General features: G+C 34.5%; 4 protein-coding genes across 4 annotated transcripts; 2 read left to right on the top strand and 2 right to left on the bottom strand.

Annotated features, from left to right (window-relative positions):
• Window positions 1-1,482: 1,482 nt before the first annotated feature.
• Window positions 1,483-3,524, bottom strand: lsm11 (LSM11, U7 small nuclear RNA associated). The gene is made up of 4 exons (XM_073821211.1): window positions 3,065-3,524; window positions 2,843-2,982; window positions 2,664-2,747; window positions 1,483-1,890 (listed from the first exon to the last, which is right to left on the bottom strand). The coding sequence occupies exons 1-4, from the start codon at window positions 3,510-3,512 to the stop codon at window positions 1,618-1,620; spliced, it is 945 nt and encodes a 314-aa protein (XP_073677312.1). The 5' UTR covers window positions 3,513-3,524; the 3' UTR covers window positions 1,483-1,617.
• A 3,571-nt stretch (window positions 3,525-7,095) lies between these two features.
• On the top strand, window positions 7,096-11,299 carry zbtb3 (zinc finger and BTB domain containing 3). The gene is made up of 2 exons (XM_073820371.1): window positions 7,096-7,481; window positions 7,601-11,299. Exon 2 carries the CDS (start codon window positions 7,614-7,616, stop codon window positions 9,249-9,251), a length of 1,638 nt encoding a protein of 545 aa, XP_073676472.1. The 5' UTR covers window positions 7,096-7,481; window positions 7,601-7,613; the 3' UTR covers window positions 9,252-11,299.
• rnaseh2c (ribonuclease H2, subunit C) lies at window positions 11,112-12,763 on the bottom strand. The gene is made up of 5 exons (XM_073820372.1): window positions 12,526-12,763; window positions 11,800-11,953; window positions 11,605-11,717; window positions 11,416-11,535; window positions 11,112-11,316 (listed from the first exon to the last, which is right to left on the bottom strand). Exons 2-5 carry the CDS (start codon window positions 11,951-11,953, stop codon window positions 11,293-11,295), a joined length of 411 nt encoding a protein of 136 aa, XP_073676473.1. The 5' UTR covers window positions 12,526-12,763; the 3' UTR covers window positions 11,112-11,292.
• A 130-nt stretch (window positions 12,764-12,893) lies between these two features.
• Window positions 12,894-16,832, top strand: trmt12 (tRNA methyltransferase 12 homolog). Its single transcript, XM_073820995.1, has 7 exons — window positions 12,894-13,072; window positions 14,068-14,236; window positions 14,317-14,515; window positions 15,028-15,178; window positions 15,277-15,386; window positions 15,467-15,624; window positions 16,256-16,832. The coding sequence occupies exons 1-7, from the start codon at window positions 13,020-13,022 to the stop codon at window positions 16,652-16,654; spliced, it is 1,239 nt and encodes a 412-aa protein (XP_073677096.1). The 5' UTR covers window positions 12,894-13,019; the 3' UTR covers window positions 16,655-16,832.
• Window positions 16,833-18,077: the final 1,245 nt, after the last annotated feature.

Genomic DNA, 18,077 nt, shown 5'->3' with positions numbered 1-18,077 from the left:
GCGCTATGTAAGTTTGGGTCGTCGGGCAGCGGTTTTGTAGTTCAAATGAGACTACAAATGCGACTTGCTTTACGGAAAAAAAAATAGCAAACAATGTCATTATTATGTTTTATTTCGTTTTCATACTTTCATAAAGTCATGCAACATATTCTACCTTGTCACTGGACATCGTTATTTCCAAAGCCGGTCCTGGATAGACTCCAAACAAATAACATGCATGTGACGCAACGGTAGGCTAAATTATTTACGACAGCGGTAATAGACAGTTCTGCTTCCAACCTGTAGAGGGAGCGAAGTTCTTTGGTGTTGCTTTAAAGTAGCCCAATTCCACGGGAAAACAGTGGACTTGGCAACACTACTGGACAAGGATGAGACCAGAAGCCAGATTTATATAATTTACCCTGTGCCCATGCCCTCTCTTAAAAATAAGGTGGATATGGACATTCGAATGAGTAAATCACATGGAAGACACTTCTCTGAAGAGAAAGTGTTTTTATATAAATTTTCTTTGTGAGGGGAGTAATGTGTATGTGGCTAATATATGCAGTAAAAGATAACACTCGAACATGTCAAGACAAAAAGCCTTGAGTGCTACATGCAATTTACAGCCTCAAAAAGCTCAATTAACCCATTTAAACAGTTTTTTTTTAATCCATGGAGACCCAACTGCATTTTTTTGCACGGAAAAAGGTAAATGTCTAATAGAAAATTTAGTTTGACATGAAAATAAGATTGTGTATTGGCGGGCCGTTTTAGTCGGGTTGACAGTGAATGAAATGCTACTTTCCCCTTGATCATTTATAAAATATAAATGTGCAATGTTTAATGCTTACAGTTTATCAGTGTCTTACTTCCCCCTAGTGGTCGTTTAAAGCACACACAAACAGCAGGCTGAGTATTGTGACCTTAAAGGGATCACTTACCCAAAATGAAAATTCTGTCATTGCTTACTCACCCTCATGTTGTTCCAAACCTGTAAGACCTTCATTCATCTTCAGAACACAAAGTAAGATATTATTGATGAAATCCTTGAGCTCTCTGACCCTCCATAGACAGCAAGGGTCCCAGCACACTTATGGTGCAGAAAGGTACCAAGAACATCTCCAAAATAGTCCATGTGACATCAGTGGTTAACCATAATTTTATGAAGCTACGAAATACTTTTTGTGCACAAAAAACTAAAATAACATTATTCAACAATTCTTCTCTGTGTCACCCTAGTGCCATTGGAGAGTACCAAGACGCATGGGTGTGCTTTGATCTGCACGTAAACAATGCAGCAATGTTACTGGGCCTTGAATGTGATAGGACCCTATCTTGGTCAGAAAGCTCTCGGATTTCATCAAAAATCTTAATTTGTGTTCTGAAGACGAATTAATGTCTTATGGATTTGGAACAACATGAGGGTCAGTAATTAATAACAGAATTTTCATTTCTGGGTGAACCAACCCTTTTAAATCATAAACACAAAGACCAACCAAATTAAAAAGAGTTCATTTTACTCAGCTTTTAACATTATTTTCACCTGTTGATATACATATCAATATGATACACTCATTTAACAAAAACTCTCTGGGTCATCTCCATAGAAAGTAAACAAATATTTCATGTTGGCATTTAGTCCTGCTGTATGTTCACAAGAAGAACGTTTTCTCCTCGTATAAAAAGCTGATTGACATGACGCGTGTGCACTCTTCCATACTGCACTTTAGGCTTGGTTTCAGATTTTTGTGTCACTTTTAATGTAGTCTTGTCTTTCTCGGAGGGTTCGGATCTCTCCTGGGTATGTTTGGGATCGGTTCTTCTGAGATGAGATGAACTGCGTAGCTCTGACTTCCTCTCAACTGCACTGAGAGCCACGGTCTCTTGAACTTTTAATTTTTCGAATAGCTGTAATGGAAAACTCATTAAATTAAGTTTTTCAGTATAAAGCAACTTAAAATGTATTTTCCTATTTAATATTTCATACTATTAAGGATTAATAACAACAGTTTTTTCTAAATATTCAGATGTACACTACCAGTCAAGCTTTTAAACAGTAAAATTTTTAATGTTTTTTAAAAGTCTCAAGGCTGCATTTATTTGTTCCAAAGCAGTAAAACTGTGAAATATTTTTGCTATTTAAAATAACTGCTTTCTTTTTGAATATATTTTAAAATGTAATTAATTCCTGTGATCAAAGCTACATTTTCAGCATCATTACTTCAGTGTCACATGATCCTTCAGAAATCATTCTAATATGCTGATTTGCTGTTCAAGAAACGTTTTTTATTATATCATCAATATTTAAAACAGTTGATTGCATGTTTTTAGGTATATATAAATTATAAATAGAAAGAGATATATATATATATATATATATATATATATATATGGGGGGTGATAGAAATGAATACTTCTATTTAGCAAGGATGCTTTAAATTGATCAAAAGTGATTATAAAGACATTTATAATGTTACAAAAGACTTCTATTTTAGATAAATGTTGTTCTTCTGAAAAAAATCTCAGCTTTTTTCATATAGTACTAATAAATGTTTTTTAAGCAGCAAATCAATATATTCAGTATATCAGTATATATATGCTTGGTGAGCAGAGGAGATGTATTTAAACATCAAAAACAGTTTTGACTGGTAGTGTATGTTCAGATTGTTCAAATGAATCACCCTTGTGACAGTCAGCGCTTTCTCGTGATAGAGAGCTTGTCCCAAAAGTGGCTCCCTGTAGGTTTCATCCACATCCACCATTGCCTGGCATCATAAGGATCAGCAGGAAAAAAAAACACAAATATTTACATTAATTATTTTGCAATGAAAATCATAAGTAAAGATGATATAATACTTACCAAGTTCCAAAACTTATCAAATGCCACCACAAAGCCAGAACACACTCCCCGGAGCCCTTTAAAAGTCCGGATGTGAACTTTAACTCTTATTTTCTCCTGAACACATTTGTTTAGCTGTCCTAATGGACTGCCTGTATGCACTGCAAAAAAAGAGACAAGAGCCTTAGTGAGCTAACTTTTAGCTCTCGACTTGTGACCTAGATAGTAAATAGAAAAACATACGTGGCATTCTGGTAAGCACATTTTTGGCCGTTTTTCGCTGTCGAGGTGGTCGCTTGACTCCGCTTCCCTCTCCCTCCTCAACCGGGTTGTTTACCATGAGTCTCTTCAGCCTTTCTATCCTCTCTGGGTCTGCTTTACCCTTCTGTGCTTTTCGCAGTCTTTTCTCGACATTTTCGGGTTTCGCTCGGCCTCGACCGCCTTTCATGAAGCTCTCATATTCTGCGATGTTATTAAAGCACTTGATATTTGGGTAAGGCAATGGCACTTGTGGGGAATACAGAGCGAGCAGAGGGTCAAACTTATCCGAACTGATGTCCAGCTTAGTTTCGGTATCTTCTTCGTCAGTTTCTATTTTTTGACTGGAGGTCTCGGTGGTGGTTTGCTGCTCAGATGTCTGAGAAGGTGCTGAGCAGCGCTCACTTTCTGACTGTCTCTCACCCTCCTCCATTTTTGAATGAGCCGCAGACTGTGCGGGGAATCATGGGTAACTTTTCAGTGTGAAGCCAACATTCGGTGACGTCAAAAGTTCCTTCATTTCAAGTAGTTACAAATGTTTTATTTATTTATTTTTTGTCAAAGTAAGTTAATTTGTAAAAAAAATAAATAAAACATTTGTAACTACTTGAAATGAGCGTTAACTGAAATAAAATATTTTATTAAATTATTTTAAATATATTTTTACAGCTAAAACTAAAACTGAAAGAAAAATTAATAAAAACTGTTTAAACGTAAAAAAAAAAAACTAAAAAAAATGACAAAAACGCGCAACAACTATAACCTTTACTAAAATTAAAACGAAAACGGAAAATACAATATAAAAACGAATAGAAAAGATTAATAAAAACTAGTATCTCAGTTATACTAAAATAACACTAATTTGTAAGCAACCATAATTATGACTTTAAAAGTTATAATTATGAGATAAAAAAGTCGAAATTTTCCAAGTAGGGCTCGCTGCAGCCTGCGGTGGACATCCAACCCCGCCCACATCCATGTGTGACGTCAGACACCACGCCCACGTTAATGCGTCATCGTGTGACTCCCCTCCCCATCGGTAGCCTTAAAGCGGTGCATTTCAAAATACTTCACGAAATGTATCCATGTAAAGTAGCTCTTTCTAAATTCATGGACATTGATAATACCTGCAGTTTCTGTAACACACACACGAGGAAGACTTGTGTCATTTGTTTTATAATTGTGAATTGTCTCTTAGTTTTTGGTCTGATGTTAGGACCTTTCTATTTCTGCAAAGAAATGTTAATTTATGTATATGCTTTCTTTAAAAGATGTTATCTGTACTTATTCTCATAAAAGTAAAAATATTGAGTACATTGTTAACTTTTACATTTTTGCAAGGCCAATATTAAATTCATAAACAGAAATTTGCTAAATGCATACCAAAATGTATTTTATTTTTATTAGAAATAGAAGTTTTTAAAAAGTCTTTAAAAAAATGAATACATTTGTTGTTACATTTCATGGAGAACTTTTTTTCTGGTTATGCTCCCACAATATAATTTTTGTACATGTAAGGGAAAAGGAAGAAAATTTGAACTATTTTTTAGTTGTTTCTAGGTTTTAATTTAGTTTTTGTTTATTTATTTACTTTTTATTTATACGTTTATTTTTTTATTTTTTCTCTCTATGGTATTAGTTTATTTTATTTTTAGTTTAATTATATTGTATTACTGTATACAGATTAAGCTTGTATCTGGATTTCTATTTCAATATTTTTGTAATGTCCAATTATTCTTTAATAAAATAAAATAAAGAATCCCGATGTTGTACGTATGTGCAAGAATGGCGGAAGTATGTTGTATCGGGGATGTAAACAAAACAGTTTGTATTAAATAATACAAATTAAACATAGGTCATCTTTCATATGTAACTAATTACATTCAAACAGCCGGTAAAACGCTTGCTTTGGTTGATTAAAGTTAGGAAAATGGTAATTGGTAATAAAACATTTAAACCTTACCCTATTTGTTTGTGTAATGACATAAATTCACGTTTATTATAATCGATTTTGACGTAGACAAAATCAGATTTAGACGGACTATTAAGTTTTGTTATTGTAAAAGTAACACTTAGCATATTTTCATTTTCATCTAATTCTCTAAAGATATGTCCACAAATGTGAACATTGCTAATCATATTATCACTATTTTAATATGTGTTAATACTATTTAATATGTTGGATGTGTGACGTGTTTGAACATGGGCGTGGCTTCTGGCGTCACACTTGGATGTGGGCGGGTCAAAATTGTGACTTAAGTCAAAATTATGGGATAAAAAGTATAAATTATGAATTTAAAAGTCGAAATTATGAGAAAAAAATTTAAAATGATGACTTTAAAAGTTTACGAGATAAAAGGTCGAAATTATGAGATAAAAAGATGAAATTATGATTTAAAAGTAATTACGAGGTAAAAAGTTGAAATTGACTTAATGACTGAACACATTAGTTAGAGATTGAAGTTAAGTAATAACAATATCGATGATTATTTATACATAATTTTAAAATTATATTATACATTTAAATATTATTATAATATTATTTAATTAAGTATTAATATAGGTATTTTTTTACATTTTATTATCATTTTAAATTCTACTTATTTAAATCTTATTTCTGTTTTCTTTGTCTATGTACTATATGTACTAAGAGCTCTTATAGCACCACAACAAATGTATTTTATTTTTCTTTTATTGCATCAACTTTACAACCAAACAAGGTACATAATCACATTCCAAAATATAACCAGTCTTTTCTAGCCTTGGTTGAGCATAACCAAAAATAAGACTTCAAACTAAAATCAGCGAACCAGGAGAAAAAAAAAAAAAAAATTTAAGTAAAAAAAAAAATAATACAGGAAATGCAACAAAAAGGGCTTAAATTTAATTATACAAATCCGAGAGAGAAGACAACTTAAGGGCTTACTTGTTTTTAACAAATTTTAAAGATTTGTATAAGAGTTGCATTTAAAGGAATAGTTCACTTTTAGAACAAACAATTACAGATAATGTGCTAACCCCTTGTCATACAAGATCCATGTCTTTCTTTCTCCAGTTGTAAATAACTTTTTTGAGGAAAACATTTCAGGATTTCTCTCCATATAATGGACTTCTATGGTGTCCCCGAGACTGACTTTCCAAAATGCAGCTCAAAGGGCTCTAAACAATCCCAGCAAAACGATCAGCTATATTTTCTAAAAAAAAAAACTTACAATTTATATACTTGTAACCTCAAATGCAAGTCTTGTCAAGCTCTGTGTGTACTCTTCCGGTTCAATAGAGTTAGGGTATGTCGAAAAACTCCCATCTCATTTTCTCCCCCAACTTCAAAATCATCCTACATCACTGTTTTACCTTTTTTTGTAAAGGGTGTTTGATCTTATTTGCATGTTCACTCAAACATTGAGGCGTTACTTCTGCAGCAATGTAGGATGATTTTGAAGTTGGAGGAGAAAATGAGATGGGAGTTTTTTGACCTAACTGTCATTAACTAAAATACACAGAGTTTACGCAGAGCTAGGCAAAGCGAGCGTTTGAGATTAAAAAGTATATAAATTTTAAATGTTTTTTATAAAATAACCAATTGTTTCACTAGATAGGCTAAGACACTTCTTCCTCGGCTGGGATCATTTAGAGCCCTTTGAAGCTGCATTTAAACTGCATTTTGGAAGTTCAAACTTGGGGGCACCTTAGAAGTCCATTATATGGATGACAAGGGGGTGAGTACATTATCTGTAAATTTTTGTTCTGAAAGTGAACTACTCCTTTAACCTCATTCAACCATTGGATAAAGTTCAGGTTAAATTTGGATAAGGTTCAGGTTGCACCACATCACACAAAAAGAAAACATGATATAAAGTTTCAATACTTTTTCACCAAAAAAATAAAATAAAAAATAAACATTATAACAAACTTCTCATCAAAAGCTCATCTGATTGTTACCGCTTCCGTATTCGTTCTCCTCCCCGTCAGTAGGTGGCAGAGTACACTCGTACATACAAACTGAACGCGCTACACGTAGAAGTGTGTGTTCGTGATGTATTGTTCTAAAAGAAAACATTGTCGTATCGCGTACAATTTGTTTTCATAAAATCACACATTAGAGAGAACCAGTATACCAAATGCTGTCCTCCTGGCTAGAAGGATATTTTAAGCACATGTGGCGCTGCTTTCAATTTATATCACGGTGCTCCGTTGAAGGTTTGTTGTAAAAACCCATAATAGAAAAATGCTGTGTGAAGAATGTCACAGGCAGAAAATGAGGACTCCATTTGTATTAGATTGGTGAACAACTGTTGATTGTCAAGAGAATGTCAGTGGATACAAAACAAACATGATGGTATGACAAAAGAGCTGATCTTAAAGTGGACGTGGTGACTTTGTCAGCACTCTGGACATCTCTGTAAGTAACATATCTTAACAAGAAGTAGATTCTAATATTATGAATTAAATATGATTTTTTTTTTGATATATACACTTTGTAAACTATATTTATTAACTGTATATCACTGTTCTGTCTAGGTTGTCAGTAGAAATGGAGTTTCCAGGACATAGTCAGCAGCTCCTGTCCAGCTTGCGCTCTCAGCGTCTACAAGGTTTTCTATGTGACTGCACCGTCCAGGTCGGCCCGACTCGTTTCGGAGCCCACCGTGCCGTATTGGCCTCTTTCTCCCCTTTCTTCCACATGTTTTACTCTGATCAGTCAATGGGGAACACCAGCACAATCAACGGAGGGCCACAAAGAGACACAGTCACCATTAATGGAGATATCGTGACCCCACAAGCCTTCGGACTTCTCCTTGATTTCATGTACGAAGGGGTTCTGCGATTAGCGCCTCACCCCCCTCCAGAGGACGTCCTCGCCGCAGCCAGCTTCCTACATATGAATGACGTTGTACGAGTTTGCAAGAGACGTCTACAGGGTCGAGGACTAGCTGAGGCGGATAGTACGAGAGTAGAAGTTGGAGCAAACGATTCAGCTAAACCTGGAGAACTCGATGGTTTGCATGGAGAAGATGCACCTGGTGTAGAAACAGAAAGAGATGGAGCGGTAGCACATTGTCCACAGTCAAGCCAGCAGATGTCACTTTATATTGATGCGAAGAGTGAAACGCAAGCAGTGATGGGTAATCTCCTGAGTTCAGAAATGGCAGATACGACCCAACCAGGAATGGACTCACAACCAGCCATCAGTAATTCTTGTTCAGGTCCATCCTCATATCATTCTTCACCTAGACCTGACAAGACAAGAATATCGGTACGCTCCGCTAGCCTCGAGTCAGCTCTTTCAAGTCCATGTAGTACAACAGAGCTAATTCAGACGGAGACACAACCTGTTGTAGCCACCGCTAGTGTGGATAACACTAGACAAGAACGTGAACCTAGTGTTTTCACACAGGCTCAAACACTAAAACCTCAATTCCAAAATAAAGGTACTGGAAATCCAGGAACCTCACAACACACTCAGAGCCAGAATGAAAGGAGACACGAGAACGCTTTGCACAATACAAGAAGCGCACAAAATAAGCGTAAAAAAACATCAAGGGAGGAAAACGAAGATCGCTTAAAAGTGAAAGTGGAGGCCATTGTGATTTCTGATGAGGAGTCTGATGATGTAGATGAAACGGTGGTAATGGACAACAGCCCGAGTAATAATGCAGAATTGGATCACGACGATGATTATGATGATAGTAATCATGATGTTGAGGAGCTGACTGATACTCAGTTCATACCTGCGCACCCACTAATTCATCTTCCACATCAGGAACCCCTTTCTTTCCCTTCTTCACCCCAAGGTCCTAATACTTCTACAGCAGAAACCACCAGCTTTCCAACAGCTCTTTTTTCATCCAATTCCCAGGCGGAGCAGCAGACCTTGTACCTTGAGGAATTTCATGACTCCCTTGGGAGTTATGTCGAGGATGTGCCAACTTGTAACACTTGCGGCAAGACTTTTTCCTGTGCTTACACTCTGAGGAGACACGCCATTGTGCATACTAGGGAGCGACCTTATGAGTGCAGCTACTGTTACCGCAGTTACACGCAATCTGGAGACTTGTACAGGCACATCAGAAAGGCACACGATCATGGCTTACCAGTCAAACGCAGCAGAGTCGAATCAGACGCTCCTCCGTCGCCGCCTCCTCCTCCTCCTCTTCCTCCCCAGACGTAGTCATTGTTTGTGGTTCAATCCTTTTAACAAGTTCTTTAGAAAGTATGAAATACTGCAGAAGACTTTTACAAATATCACAAAATCATGCCACGTCTATACTTTTGTGGCTCATGCCTCAAAATGGGAAATGTGACTGCTGCCATACCATTTACAAACAGAACCAGTGTATCTGACTTAAAAAAAAGGTTTTTGGTGTTGATTCACTTAGCTAGCCATACATATTCTTGAGATTTTTAATGTTGCACAACTCGGTTTTAACATTCATTCCTAAAGGATATTGTTTTTATACAAAGATGTCAGTGTAAGTCAATTTGAATTGGTGTGGTTTCAGCACACAGGCTTGCTATATTGAAACAACCATTTAATAGGTACCTAATCACCATTCATGGTGGTGTTTTAAAATGTCATGTGTATGTCTCTATATGGAATATTGTAGCTGTTATACCAAGAATTGAGCATTAAGATCCATTAGAGCAGATAAATGACTATATCACTACAATGACGAGTTTTGCTGTGTTTGTGTTTTGTGAATTTTTGTAAGCGTGAAAGATGGTCAGACTTTTAAATACACTGTCAGTCAAACGTTTTTGAACAGTTAGATTTTTAATGTTTTTTAAAGAAGTCTCTTCTCGCTACACATGCAGTTATTTGATCCAAAGTACAGCAAAAACGGTAAAATCTGAATATTTTTACTATTTAAAATAACAGCAATATTTTAAGATGTGATTTCAAAGCTGAATTTTTAGCATCATTACTCCAGTCACATGATCCTTCAAAATAATTCTAACATTCTGATTTGCAGCTCAAAAACATTTATTGGTGGAAACAGCTGAGTCTTTATCATCACATTTGATCAATTTAAAGCACCCTTGCTAAATAAAAGTATTAATTTCTATAATCTCTTTAAATAAAGTAAATTTATACTGACTGAAAGCTTTTGAATGGTATAGTGCATCATTTTACAAAAGCTTTTTATTTTAGATAAATGCTGATCTTTGAATCTTTCTATTCATCAAAGAATCCTGGAAAAAAGGTACTGAACTGTTTTAAATATTAATAATAATGTTTCTTGAACAGCAAATCAGCATATTAGAATGTTTTCTGAAGGATCATGTGAAACTGAAGACTGAAGTAATGATGAAATATGAAAAAAAAAAACTTATTTTAAATAGTAAAATACACAATATTATGGCTTTTGTTGTACTTTGGATCAAATAAATGCAGGCTTAATATTTTTCTTTAAAAAATATTAAACATCTTACTGTTCAAAAACTTTTGACTGGTAGTGTAGGTGCTATAAATTACAATGAGCTTTCAGTGATTTTACGATGGGTCCATTTATGTTGTGAAATATTTTAAGAACTACACTACCTTTCAAAATTTGGGGTTCAGTAAGATTTTTTTTATTAAATGAAAACTTTCATTCAGAACGGACACAATAAATTGATCAAAAGTGACAGTAAAGACAACGTAACAAAAGATTTCTATTTCAAATAAGTCCTTTCTGTGTTTCAAAGATTAAAAAAAAAAAAAAACATCATGGTTTCCATAAAAAACAAAACTCTTTTCAAGATTGATAATAAAAGTTTCTTTTATCAAATCAGCATATAAGCATATTTTAAAATGTTGATTTGTAGAGATTACAATAATATCTAAAGGATCATGTGACACTAAAGACTGGAGTAATGGGTTATTTCACATTTAAATAATTCACAATATTTGTTTTACTGTATTTTTAATCAAATAAATGCAGCCTTGGTAAGCATAAAAGAACCCCAAATGTTTTACGGTAATGTACATCAGCTTAAAACCTCAGATACTGTTAAATATATGTCTAAATTAAAAGTCTGCACAAGGGAAAACAATAAAACAAGACTTTTAATAGTTAGTCATATTGCATTGTGATATTCTTGAACACATGTTTGGTAAAAATGTTAGTTAGTTACATATTCTGTCTTCCAACAAAGAATCATTTTCACATTTGTTTAACTGTAACAATGTACTAGAGAAGCAGATCTCCACAATAAAACAATCTCCATCATCAGTCATCCACTGGTCCGTGTATCTGCAGAAAGAGGTATTGATATAAGTTAATAAATACTTTAGGCGAACCAAGAGAATTCTAATAAAGGTAAATGATAAATGCTCATCAAAAGGTACTCACTGCCTCTGCTAGCTGAGGCCATGTCATCGCCATCACAACTCCATCGTCAGATGTCGTCGGCGTCTCCAAATTCCAGTATGTGAAACGATGAAACACTGAAGAAACTTTTACTACTCTGTCCTAAAAACAAAAGTTGAAGAATTAGTGTTCTAAAACCCATATCTGTCATTTAGAAATGTGTATAAGTACCTCTTGATCAGATGCAGGTTTCTGGACCTCTTTTAGCACTACTCCTGTGTATCCTTTTGGGCAATGCAATTCCTGACCCTTCAGCCCCCGACCTCTGAATGACACTGTCGTTTCTGCAGAAGACAATCTTATCTTAATCAGGTGGAGCCCTTCAACTTGTTTTATTTTCGAGGTGTGTACTACTATTTGACTAACCGTGTTTGCGTTCCTTCACAGTGGGATTAAAGAACCTGAAGACTTCAGCAGGTCCGTCACGCTCTATTTCACAAGGTAACAAGTGGATCTGTGGTTTGTCAGCTTGCTTGAGGGAATCAAGCCGGATAGCTGTCACACAACTGTTTGCTGACATCTAGCAAAACAAAGTGTGGAAAGCACATGTGACAATTACTAGCATTGGCATTTCATTACCCTGCTGAAAAAAACAGCCTGGTTTTAGAGGGGTTTTGGCCACTTTCCCAGCCTGGCCAAGCTGGTCTTAGCTGGTCAGGCTGGGAGACCAGCAGCTAAAACCAGCTACTTCCAGCTTAAACCACCTAAGACCAGCCAACCAGCCAATGCTGGTTTTAGCTGTTTTTTTCAGCAGGGTAATGTAACGTTATAACAGAAAAACAGAGCTGTTGCGACAAAATGCCCCGCTGTAAAGTTGACATTACTATTCTATAGTATACAGTCATATTCATGTATACAGTTGTATTATTAATAGAATAGTTGTGTGCTAAAGTTGAATTAAAGACATGTCTCCCTATATTAAACTGTACGCATATTCTTTATCCAATTGATATAACGCTAGACGACCGCAGAAAAAGCTGTTTATTTCAATGATATCAGAACTGAACTTCTGTAAACCTGCAAAAGAGTATGATAATGCGGTTATATACTTTTCTATAACTATAACTTGTGCAGATATTATATAGAACTTACCTTGCTTGCTTTTAAGTTCTGTTTATAAAGTGTCACGTGGGACAGCTGCGTTTACTGTGATTGGACGTTCTGTATATTTCTTCGCTACCATGCGGATGTTTTTCGCGGTAAAATCCTAAGCATTCTGCCATCTACCGTTTCACTGGTGTAGTCGGATGATGACTCGCAAAAGACATTATTTTTAAATTATTGTTATTAGTAGTAGTATTATTATAATTACAACGTATATAAAAATCAACAGATATACACAGAACTTTATAATAACGTCTATCAGCGCACTATTTGCTATTTCCAGGCACCCTACAAGTGCAACACTGATAATATTCCTACTAGGAACTCGGAACCGACTAGGAACGATATTACACGAAAGCGACAGTTTCTTGTTCATGACCATTATTTCTGTAAGGTTCAAATAAGGTTTTGATGGACCCCCATATTAGTTTGCTTAGATAATGAATATATTTAGACTATTTTTATAACGTCTCCTTTGGAAAATGGTTATAATTCCGTGTTTAAAAGTGCCGCAGCGTCACGCACAACTGTACAGGTAGGATGCATACAAACAGCTGCTCGCTGAATCTCTGTAGCATTATTTTGTTCATGTAACTATAATGAGCTGAACGTACATAAACATTTGTTGATATCAGGTTCTTGTTTTTTTAACATTTAAACTAATATTCCTTTTGCATTTGCAATGAAAAATATATCACACACACCAAATAGATCTCTTAAAAATTGTTATTTGGCCGGTTATTAAATAAAGCTTTTTGAAGTGTTAATTATTTTTAATTATCAACCATAAAGTACACTACTAGTCAAAAGTTTATGAACAGTAAGATTTTTGTCTCTTCTGCTCACCAAGCCTGCATTTATTTGATCCAAAGTACAGCAAAAACAGTACAATTTTAAATGTATTTTAAAATGTAGGTTATTCCTGTGATTCCAAATTATAAATATTAGAAATCATTCTAATATTATGATATCTGCCCAAAACATAATTATTAAAAAATATCATATTAATGTTGAAAATAGCTGAGTTCATGTTTCTTTGGTTGATAGAAAGTTTAGAAGAACAGAATTTGTCTGAAATAAATATTTTCTAACATTATACATATCTTTATCTATATCTATTATTATAATAAATATTCCAAAAATATATACTGACTGACTTCAATCTTTTGATTGTAAAACGTGTAAAATGTTACAAAAGCTTTTTATTTCAGATAAATGCTGAACTTTGGATCTTTTAGAATATATTCAAATAGAAAACAGTTATTTTAAATAGTAAAAAATATTTCAAAATGTTACTGTTTTTGCACTACTTTAGATCAAATAAATGCAGGTTTGGTGAGCAGAAGAGACTTCTTTAAAAATATTAAAAATCTTACTGTCCAAAAACTTGGATCTCTATATGTTAACACAGAAATGTTTCATGAAACATGTGAGGAAAGTAAGTTGCTATCATATTAAAACTTGAATGGTTCTGTATTTAGAAACTTGCTGGGCTGTAATGGTGTATTACCATGTATAACTGTTTTTCAGAAAATACCTACAGTCACAAGGTGTTCTGGACCGCATGTACACTGCACAGAAACACTCAGATGGGACTGTAACCCTTCCAGTCGTCGCATCTGTTCTGGCACAGCTTGATCTAGTGGCACTAACGAATCATGTCGCACAGGACAGCGTTTGTGAAATTGTTGATATTGAGGTGAGCATTCACAATTATTAAATGTATATGTTTTCACCCAATTCACTGAACATCTTAACGCATGTTTGCTTATTTTTTAGGCTCCCCCATTATCAAAGAAGGAAAAAGTTAAATCTTCTCATAAGAGGCTTATAGAAACTGCACAGTCCATGCTGGTTTCTAAAGGAGAAAAATGGAATGAGGATCTGGAGAGAGACATTCCTAGCCGATGGCAATGCCATGGAGATCTTGTACTGTTTAGTGAAGGCTGCTTCTCTAATGCAATATGGAAAGAAATTGGTGGGTGATAATGAATCTCAGACCCTCTGCACATTCAGTATTTAAAATAATTAGATTATATGAAAACCAGTCATAAGGGTCAATTTTTTAAATTGCCATTGATGTATGGTTTGTTAGTATAGGACAATATTTGGCCGAGATACAAGTATTTGAAAATCTGAGGGTGCAAATATAAATATTGAGAAAATCACCTTTAAATTTGTCCAAATGAAATTCTTAGCAATGCATATTAATAATCAATAATTAAGTTTTGATATATTTACAAAATATCTTTATAGAACATGATATTTACTTAATATCCTAATGATTCATGGCATAAAAGAAAAATCTATATTTTTGACCCATACATTGTATATTTGGCTATTGTTGCAAATATAGCTGTGCTACTTAAGACTGGTTTTGTGCTCCAGGGTCACATATATTCTGTATGAATATATATATATATATGAATATCTAATTAGCTTACATTTCTTAAATATATTCTACCATGTTCTCACATTTATTTTTTGTAGGATCTGAATTCTGGACTGCAGTTGCCTTGACACTCGGAGTGAAACGTATAGCTCAAATTAAAAAAATATCCCAGGATGGTTATCGTACGCCTGTAGTGACAATGCTTTTAGGAGACAGCAGCTATGTAACACACATTGATAACCACATTAGGTAATTCATAAGATACATAAGATGTTATTTGAGGGAAATAAATAACTTAATACACTATACTATATTAAATTAATAAATTTGTCTGATTGAAATTTCAGGTATGAGTTTGATGTCACCAAGTGCATGTTCTCTTCTGGGAATATCACAGAGAAGCTCAGAATAGCCTCCTTTGACTGCAGTGGCGAGACTGTGGTTGACTTATATGCAGGTAAAAACAATGAGATGTGTACCGTTGGAATGGTTTTTAATCACCCTAGATTTATGATCATATTTTGTCCCACTTTCCAGGGATTGGCTACTTCACTCTTCCATATCTGGTACATGCTAAGGCTGCTCATGTACATGCATGTGAATGGAACCCAGATGCAGTAAAAGCTCTACAGAGAAACCTGCAGATCAACAGTGTGTCAGACCGCTGCACTGTCCATCAAGGAGACAACAGACAGGTCAGGATAACAGCTTGCTTGTACACTGAGATATAAAAGTGCTGATTGACATTCAAATTCAAAGTTCACTTAATAAAATTTCAGAAAATAAAAATAAAATTTGGTTGTTGATGAGAATCAGCTCATTGGGTAACAGACAATATATGTGACCCTGGACCACAAAACCAGTCGTAAGGGGCAATTTTTTTTTTAAATTGAGATTTATACATCATCTGAAACCTGATAAATAGCTACAACTACAACTATTTGAATATCTGGAATCTGAGGGTGCAAAAAAATCTAAATATTAAGAAAATCATCTTTAAATCTGTCCCAATGAAGTTAGCAATGCATATTACTAATCAAAAAATAAGTTTCGATATATTTACGGTAGGAAATTTATGAAATATCCTAATGGAACATGGTCTTTACTTAATATCCAAATGATTTTTGGCAAAAAGAAAAATCAATAATTTTGACCCATACAATGTATTTTTAGAATACATTGGGAAAATGTGTTTGAATATCAGTAGATTTTTCAGACCCCACTGGTAGATATTTGTTCTTGTTTTAATAATGAACACACTTATGTCATTTTGCTTTTTGCACATCTTGTCAGTTAAAGTAATAAACTGTTGGACATCCTTGTTAGCTACCATTATGTGATCTTGCTGATCGAGTGAATTTGGGCCTCATACCAAGTTCGGAGGAAGGATGGCCAGTGGCATGTCGTCTGCTAAAAAAAGACACTGGTGGAATGCTGCATATTCATCAAAATGTCACAACACCTTTGCACCATGAACAACATGAACGGTCATCTCCTATAGATGTTGAAAAAGGCTCTTCTATGGAAGAACCTTCTCTGAGGAGCCAGAGAGATATGCAAGTATGGACTGCCTGGGCTTCAGACACAGCCAGACGCATCTCTACACTTTTGTCAGACATCACTGGAAGCAAATGGAGGACAAATATCAAGCACATAGAGCATGTAAAGACATACGCACCACATATCAGTCATGTAGTTCTGGACTTGGAGTGTAAACCTCTCTGATAAACACAGTCAAACATGTGTAAAGTTGTTTTCATTTTAATCTCTATAGTTCATTTATCTATCTCTATAATTAGAGTTTTAATTGCTGAATTTTTCACTTGGTGTGTGTGTGCATTTAAGATGCAAAATTATAGTAGTGTTTTGTAGTTATTTTTAAATAAAATCTTTTTTAAAATTGGTCTGTTTTTTGGTTACTGTTCACTTGTGAACACTAAACACACACAATTGAGGTCAAAAGTTTACATGCACCTTGCAGAATCTGCAAAATGTTAATTATTTTACCAAAATAAGAGCGATCATGCAAAATGCATGTTTTTTTTATTTTTATTTAGCACTGACCTTAATAAGATATCACATAGAAGACGCTTACTAGTCCACAAGAGAAAATAATAGTTGAATTTATAAAAATGACCCCGATAGTTGTTCATGAGTCCATTGTTTGTCCTGAAAAGTTAAACTGCCTGCTGTTCTTCAGAAAATATCCTTCAGGTTCCACAAATTCTTTGTTTTTTAACATTTTTGTGTATTTGAACCCTTTCCAGCAATGGCTGTATGAATTTGAGATCCATCTTTTTACACTAAGGACAACTGAGGGACTATTATAACTATTATGCAACTATTATAAGACTCCAAGACGAATTAAGAGCTGGGGATGAAAACTTTTTTAAATTTGAAGATCAGGGTAAATTTAACTTATTTTGTCTTCTGGGAAACGTAAATATCTCCTGTAGCTTCTGAAGGGCAGTACTAAATTAAAAAAATATATATATTCAGGCAAAATAAGATAAATGTACACATTTTTATTCTGTTCAAAAGTTTACACCCTTGGCTCTTAATGCATTGTTTCTCCTTCTGAAGCATCAGTGAGTGCTTAAACCTTCTGTCATAGTTGCACATGAGTCCCTCAGTTGTCCTCTGTGTGAAAAAATGGATCTCAAAAGCATACAGTCATTGTTGGAAAGGGTTCAAATACACAAAAACCTTGAAAAAAAAACTGTGGGACCTGAAGGATTTTTCTGAACTTTTTCAGGACAAACAAGGGACTCATGAACAACTATCGGGTCATTTTGATCAATTCAACTATTATTTTCTCTTGTGGACTATATGTAAACATCTTTTATGTAAAATATCTTAATCAGGTCAGTACTAAATAGTTGAAAGGCGTATGTAAACTTAAGACCTCAACTGTATGTGGTTGTCATGTTTGAGAAAAACAAACTTTTGGATGGTAGTGTAAACTTTTTCTTTTTCTATCCCATGGCCAATAAAATGTATGATTGCATCACTTCCACCCAGAACTAATTAACTGTTTTTTTTTTCTTAATTTTTTAAAAATCCAAAACAACTTTGCATATATGCAAAAAATTGGTAGCACTTTACAATAAGGTGTCATTTGGTAAAATTAGTTAATGCAACTAATATG

This window comes from Garra rufa, chromosome 16 (genome assembly GCF_049309525.1).
Source record: "Garra rufa chromosome 16, GarRuf1.0, whole genome shotgun sequence".
Lineage (NCBI taxonomy): Eukaryota > Metazoa > Chordata > Actinopteri > Cypriniformes > Cyprinidae > Garra > Garra rufa.
The sequence above is the reverse complement of the archived record's forward strand: the minus strand, read 5'-3'. Positions and strand labels throughout refer to the sequence as shown.